General features: G+C 39.2%; 1 protein-coding gene across 1 annotated transcript; it reads right to left on the bottom strand.

Annotated features, from left to right (window-relative positions):
* Positions 1-1,116: 1,116 nt before the first annotated feature.
* LOC114916239 (uncharacterized) lies at positions 1,117-5,951 on the bottom strand. The gene is made up of 7 exons (XM_083076108.1): positions 3,394-5,951; positions 2,803-2,921; positions 2,660-2,710; positions 2,464-2,583; positions 2,312-2,389; positions 2,152-2,230; positions 1,117-1,970 (listed from the first exon to the last, which is right to left on the bottom strand). The coding sequence occupies exons 1-7, from the start codon at positions 5,102-5,104 to the stop codon at positions 1,117-1,119; spliced, it is 3,012 nt and encodes a 1,003-aa protein (XP_082932234.1). The 5' UTR covers positions 5,105-5,951.
* Positions 5,952-7,524: the final 1,573 nt, after the last annotated feature.

The raw sequence follows: 7,524 nt of genomic DNA, 5'->3' as shown, positions 1-7,524 counted from the left end.
AGCACATCAGGCTGGGAAGAAAATGAGATGGGTTTTATCGAGGAAAGGTTTATATTGGCCAACCATGATTAAGGATTGTATCGAATTCGCAAAAAGCTGTGAAGAATGCCAGAAACATGGACCCATACAAAAAGCACCAGCGAGTGAGTTGCATTCAATCATCAAACCTTGGCCATTTCGAGGATGGGCAATGGATTTAATTGGACAAATACACCCACCTTCTTCAAAAAATCACAAATATATATTGGTGGCCATAGATTACTTTACAAAATGGGTTGAAGCTATTCCTTTAAAAGAAGTCGAGCAAAAAGACATAATTGATTTTATCGAGGATCATATTACCACAAGGTTTGGGATTCCTCAAACAATCACTACTGATCAAGGCACAGTTTTTACGGGTCGAAACATTGCTCGATATGCGGAGTCGAGGGGGATTAAGTTAATAACTTCAACATCGTATTATGCTCAAGCAAACGGTCAAGTCGAGGCTGCTAATAAAGTAGTGATTAATTTAATCAAAAGACATATATCAAACAGACCTCGAAGTTGGCATGAGACTCTTGTTCAAGTACTATGGGCTTATAGGAATTCACCTCGAGATGCCACGAAAACTACTCCATATAAATTAGTATATGGCCATGAAGCTATTCTTCCTATTGATATTAATTTACAATCAATTCACATACAAAAACAAAATGAATTACCTGTTGCGGATTATTGGAGTTTAATGTATGATGAGTTGATTTCTTTAGAGGAAGAGAGGTTAATAGCGTTGCAAAATCTTGTGCAACAAAAAGAAAAAATCAAGAAAACATATAATAAGAAGGTCAAAACCCAACGTTTCCAAGTTGGAGATCTGGTATTAAAGGTCATCCTTCCTATAGATCAAAAATCTCGATACTTGGGGAAATGGTCATATAATTGGGAAGGTCCCTTTGTAGTCAAGCAAGTATATTCAAAGAATGCATACGTGATTAAAGGGATAAATGATTCAAGTACAAGCAAAGTCATGAATGAGAAATACTTAAAACATTTTCACAAGAGGGTAGAATGAGAATTGTTCAATACAGGACGAACATAAATTAATAAGAGTGAAAGAAAAGAAAAATCTAAACGCTAATTATTACAAAATTGTTTTTTGAAGTCCTCGAAAGCTTTGTAAGCTTCGTCCAAATTTTTCTTGCGAGATGCACATTGAGCTTCTAAATGCCTCTTCTGCTCCAAAGTCTTTGCTAATCGAGAAGAAATGGCTTTGCCCTCTTCCTTAAGCCCTGTTTGACGTTGCTTGATCTCTTGAATCTTAACTTTCACTCCATCCTTCTTCGAGCGAGTTCTGTCAAGCTCGTGTTTTAAGGCTTCGATAGCATGTTCGATATCAGCCTCCTCCTTTTGCAATGCTTGTAAAGCAGAAATCATTTCTTCCGTTGATTTCTTGATAGAAACCAACTCGTCTCGGAGTTTCTCGAGCTTAGCACGGTCTCCTTCAGTTTCGACCTCAATTTGGGTCACTTCTTGATATGCAGTAGACCACTGAGTTCGAAGTTCCCAGGCGCGGCTAAAAGGCCTGATAAATGCTTGAAGCTCTAAAGAAATATCAGAAGGGAGGTCCGAATAACTGAGCAAGTCATCAATCATTTGTTGCACTTCCGTTTTGAACTCAGGAATGAGGAAGGCTTGATCGAGATCTTCAACGTATGCCTTCGAGCGAAAAGAGTCGAGCAGGGGTTGGTAAGAAGGTGTTTCAGAAGCTGGCTCAACAACCTTCAATTTGTCTTTCTCTGACCCAGAGGGACCACTCGTCCAGTTGTCCAACACCTCGAAGATAGTATTGATATCTTCGTCCTCATCATTAAAGAAACTCATCAAATCCAAATCTGGAGAAGGAATCGAGGAGAGGCCTTGGACAGAAGAAGTAGCACCGCCCTGGGTTGAAGGAGAAGTGGTAAAAGGTCTAGGGGACTCAGTTGAACCTGCACAAAAGTAAATACATAAGAAACTTCCATTAACAAGGTATCATATCGAAGATTAAAGTCGAAAGAAATATACCCTTGTTCGGATCCAAGGGAGGTTGTAACTCGAAAGAGGGTTCACCTTGAGCGGAGTCTTGCCGCGTCTCCGTATTAGTCAAAGGTTCGGGTTGGGGAATCTTACCTTCTTCGACAGGAGGGGGAACTTCTATCGAAGCCATGGTAGAGGCAAGCGTCGCAACATCCACTTGAGGGGTAGACAACTGAGGAAATGAAGAAGTCAGGCTAAACATCAAGAGAAAATTTGAGTCACAAGGTATAGTAAGATGAACATGTTGGGTTACCTCAGTGGCAAAGGGTACGCTTTTCTGCACCTCTTGAGACACCCCTTGAGAAGAATCCAGTGGGATAATCTCAATATCCTATTAATAGGATTTTAGAACGGTTAAAGGCATAAGAGAAATATAAATGAAGAAAGACGTCGAAATTGAGATACCTTAGGAGCGGACTTCATGGCGTCTTTGAGCAACTTCTCGCCAGAGGGTTGTTGAGGTTTCTTGGGAAGAGGCAAGACCATCTTACCTTTCCCCTTGTCTTGCTTTTTTGTGGTCGAGACCTGAATTGGAGAATAATTGATTAGGTATGAAACACGAGCAAGAAAATAACCTTGATATTTGAGTTAATTTACTTACAGTTTTGGTACTGTCTGAACCTATTCTTTGTTTCTTCGAGTTTCCAATACTCTGTAGAGTAGAATTTCGAGAAGGTAAGATAAAATATTAGTTTCGAGAAAAACTGCAATCCAAACAAGCTATACCTTAGAACGTAAAGAAACCTTGTCAGCAGCGGTCTTTCTCTTTCGACCTTTTTTAGATGTCTCTTTATCCTCGTCATCGTCACTCTCCCAATCAGGGGTTGGATCAACATGTCGAGGAACACGCTGAGGGATGGCAGCTACAAGGTTCGAGCAAAGAAGTGAGATAAGTTTAAGGTATACTCGAAGAAGAAGGAGGTGAAAAATATTTACCAGGAGGAGGGTTAATGTTATTGACCCAACATAATGGCCACCATTTGTTTCGAGGAAAATCGTACACGGAACATCTCGCGTAGGTAACTTTATTCTTTACAGGAACTTCTTTGCGCTCAAGGTAAAACGGGTCGAGTGTTTTCACCCAAGGAGGATGAGATACATGTTTAACTAGACCAAAAAGGGCATTTGGAAGAGGAGGTATATGCTTTGGACAAAATTTTTCGAAATCAGTTTTACCTTGAGGGTTTATTACCTTTTTTGAGCGAATGTTCCGTTGTACCATTTTCGATAATGAGACCGAAGCGTCAAAAATGGTTCGGTGCGCATTGTCAGATCGATAACAAACCTTAAAAAATTGTTCGAATTGATAAATGATAAGTTGATTCTTGAAAGTACCTGGTTGTTTAGGCCCCTGCGAACAAGAAAGAGGAGAACTAATCAGCTTTTTCAGAAAGCCATCAAAATCGGTGAGTTTATCTACAATATAGTAACACCACCATCGAAGGTAGCATTTTGAGACTAAGAAGGAAGGAGAAAAGGTGGTCGGTGTAAGCCTAAGTTCTTTATCAGGGCGAAGGATGAAGTCAAGGACTTCTTCATAATTCCCTTTTTCGACACAAATATCCGCATCAATGCCTTCTTTACGTCGAAGGGGAAGAGGTTTCATTTGGCAAAGCCCAAACTGTCGAGCAAAAAGTTGGGGCTGATAAGGATAAAGTCTGACATCTTTTTGCCTCATACCCGACATGATCACATCCCAAGACAAGAATCCAAACCACAGGTCAGTTGAAGCTGGACTTATGCTACCAACTTGATTATTTTGACGCAACCATGTAGGACCTATCAAATTCGGTCGAATGAAAGGGGCTAAGTCTTCAGTGAATTCAGTGAAGCTAAGGATGGCTCTAATATATTTCTCGAAATTGTCTACCAGACGCTTTCGAGGGGTAAGGGTTGTTAAACGAGCTCCTTCGAGTTCACATATGGGAATGGGTTTCGAGGGCAAATGAAGTTTCTTCTCCAATAGCGCGTTGAGCCAAAGTTGAAGTAGCCATAACGGGCCAGAGAGATTTCGAGGCCCAGATTCTCGAGCAAGACTTTCGGAAGCTTCATCAAGACAAGTATAAAGAGAGGCCAGAAGTAGTTTGCTTAAGCAAATTTTCCTTTGCAAATGAAGAGCCTGAGCTAAATTGTAATAATATTTTGGGACTTGAAGCGAAGGGGTGCAAAAGACACAGGCGGACAACCAGTACATAAGAAAGGCAATATGCTCTGAAGGTGAGACAGGCGTGTCAGGCTGTCCCATATGCGCGTTAATAAAGGCCAAATAGGTCTTCTTATCCCAAGAAATTGAAGTATCCTTGATCGAAATTTCCTCTTCAAAGGCGTCAGGATAAAACCTATCTCCAATAGGCTTTAACCCTGTTATAGCAGCAACATCAAGTAACGTCGGGCAAATGAAGCCACAAGGAAACTCGAAAGCCCGAGTCTCTCTATTCCAGAAGAAGATAGCAGAAAGAAGCATTTGAGGGTCGAAAAGATGGAGGTCGAACTTAGCTAGTTGGATAAATTCAAAAATACCTGTTTCTTTCCATTCTGAGGACATAGAAGCCTCTACACGAGCTAACCAAGAGAGATGCCTTTCTTTAACGGGGGGAAACGCTCTAAAAATTTTGGTAGTATCCCCAAAAAGGTTTAGGTCTATTTCTGGGGAATAAATGAAAGGTAGGGTGGTGGAGTCCTCAGGCAAAAGGGTATTACCATATCTCTTGGTATTTTGACCAGCAAAAGGACCAATGAAAGCATGAACAGAACCATCTGCTAGAGAAAAAGGAAGAAGTACCTGAGATTGGTATATTTTCAAACTAGCCTCCTCCATGCCTGGAATTGGAATGAAAGTGTCATCACCTTCTTTGACCTTTTGAACTTGAGCACCAGTCATTAGCAGAGGAGTGCCCTGGGTAGTAGTTGCGATGGCCATAGTGGTTACGGGAGTGGTGGTCATAGCAGCAGAAGTAGTAGCAGTCAAAATAGGGGAAGAAGTGGTGGCAGTAGGAGATATTGAAGAGGCTACGGCAGCGGAAGTGGACGCAGCAGAAGAAGCCATAACGAACAAAAGCAAGAACAGAGAGAACGGTCTGAGAAGAAGATCAAGAACCAGAGCAAAAAAAGAAACAGTGAGCAAGAAAACTTGGGCACGAAGGAAGAGAATGGTGAAAACAATTTAACCCTAGGGTGAAAAAGGGGTTTTAAACGAGGTAAATGGGCCTAGGTTGAAACGGGTTAGGTTAGGCAAGATTATTTGAAATATTAAATTAAATTTCCAAAACAACCGCCAAAAACGTTTCGTATCAGAAGACAAATTTATGGAAAAATAGAAGTATGCGCCGTCATAGCTATCAATGTCACATCCAAATGGTCAGTACCTTACAAGAATAGGTTTTCATCGAAAGAAAGATTAAGTTAACGTCAAGAAAAGTGAACATCAAGAAACAAATCGAGGAAGTATCAAAGAACAACCTTGATAGGAATTTAGTTTTCTCCTAAGATGCTCATCGAAACCAAATTCCTAGGGGGGCATTTGTTAGGCGTACTCGAAAATCATGTGACTCGAAAAGATTGATAGCGCTGCCTGAGAAGTAAAATCAACACATGCTGAATACTTGTGACTAATCTCATGTGGGACGTGAGAGCACTCGAAATTATGGGACTCGAAAAAACAAGTGTTGCTCGAGAATAGTTGAAAAGTTGAGACTCTCAGAACATGGAGGTTAAGCCAAAACGGTTACCAAAAAATCAATCAAGGAAACAAGGAACGTGGGAAGAGCGGTTAAAGGAAGTTGTGAGTCAAGACCACGTAGCAAATATAGTGGATAGCGGTTATGAGTCAAAAGCGTACATGTACAGAATTAACCGCTCTTGATTGCTCTATAAATACAAGGAGTACGGACCTTTACGGAGGTCGAAAAACTCATACTAGCATTGAACTCTGAAGCACTCTCTGCCTACATACACATATGGCTTTCGTGTACAAGATCGTTTTTGGGTATGTTTATTTCTCGGCCACTTTTCTTTTCTCTTTTTAGGAGTAGAAGTAGAATAGTCTTCTTGTTCTTGGTGTAATCACGTAATGTATTCATATACTTTGATCAATGTGTTCTCAGGTATAATGTAATTTGATCATTGTAAGAAATGAACTATGATTTGCATTGCTAATATATATATTGTTCACTCTGTTCACATTATTATTTGCTTGCATGAACATTGCTTGTTAGTAGTAATAGAAGAACATTTCGAAACAAGTAGTTGCTAAGACTTTTTCATCCTACTCTCCATTCTCGGTAACACGATAACACACAGTAAGGCACCTAAATTGAAATACGTTCGTGTGCTAGTCTAAATAAAAAGAATCCAGGATTTGATGGTTAATTCCACCGTAAACAGTAACGGTGTTGCGTCCGCAACACCTCCGTTTTGAATCCGCAAACGACAAGGGGAACAGGAAATCGTTTTGAATCCGCAAACGACAAGGTAGAACAGGGAATCGTTTTTAAAAAAGTTAACTTTTTTGGGAATCTTTTCAGAACGCAACAGAGAACACAAAAATTATTCACGAGATCGTTGAAACTTTAACTTATAAGGTGAAAAACAAACATAGATTCATAGAACTTACACTTTCATTCGGAACTCCCTTCGTATCTCTACCAAGAAGCGGAAGCTTGGTTGTTAAGGGTAAGTTTTCTGACCCCTGTTTGTCTTTGTTGTTGTTCGTTGATAGCCTTGCCATTGTTATTGGCTTGATTTTTGCTTGATTGTTGCTTGATTTTGGCTTCATTTTCGCTTGATTTTGGCTTCATTTTCGCTTGGTGTTTGCTTGAAATGTTGCGGTGAGGTTTGGGGGCTTAATAGCAGCGGCGACGCATTCCAAAAGAAAACCTAAATTTCTTTTAATATTATTTTTTATTTAGTGAGTTGGACAATGGAGACCCAAATTAAATGTTGGACACTTGGACTCTATCAGCGTTTGTGTTTAGGAATTAACTGAGCATGAAAAAAAGTAGAATGCACGTGGGCTAGCTTTGGGCTTCTATTTGTGGGCTTTAATTAAAATTTGAAATAGCCTTTAGTCATCAAATTAGAATGGACGTGGGCTAGCTTTGGGCTTGTGTTTGTGGCCTTTAATTAAAATTTTAAATGGTCATTAGTCATCAATTAATTTAGTTTTTTTTGTTAACTGAAGCTATTTAATTTCATTAAAAAGCATAATAAATGTAAACTAAGTACACATGCAGTTGTTTTATCACATGGATGAAAATCTTTCTTTTATTATTATTTAGCCAGTAAAATGCAAAAAAAAAAATGCTTTTGTTAGTAAATGTTTTCTACCATGATAATCACCACCGAATATACAAATATTGTAATAGTAAATTAAAAAATATAATTATAATTATTATCTAATTTAAACGAAATGAAATTAGCATATCTTTAAAACTAAACTCAACTTATTTTATTTTTACAGAAAATAAT

Source organism: Cajanus cajan, chromosome 6 (genome assembly GCF_000230855.2).
Source record: "Cajanus cajan strain Asha chromosome 6, NIPB_CcT2T_4, whole genome shotgun sequence".
NCBI classification, from domain to species: domain Eukaryota; kingdom Viridiplantae; phylum Streptophyta; class Magnoliopsida; order Fabales; family Fabaceae; genus Cajanus; species Cajanus cajan.
The sequence above is the reverse complement of the archived record's forward strand: the minus strand, read 5'-3'. Positions and strand labels throughout refer to the sequence as shown.

Excerpts from the sequence above, each read along its gene's own strand:
- LOC114916239 (XM_083076108.1), bottom strand. The coding sequence starts at position 5,104 with ATGGCTTCTTCTGCTGCGTCCACTTCCGCTGCCGTAGCCTCTTCAATA. Across the intron at positions 2,711-2,802 it reads GAAAGACCGCTGCTGACAAG|AGTATTGGAAACTCGAAGAA; the intron begins GTTTCTTTACGT and ends TCTACTCTACAG. Across the intron at positions 1,971-2,151 it reads TCCCCCTCCTGTCGAAGAAG|GTTCAACTGAGTCCCCTAGA; the intron begins GTAAGATTCCCC and ends ACTTTTGTGCAG.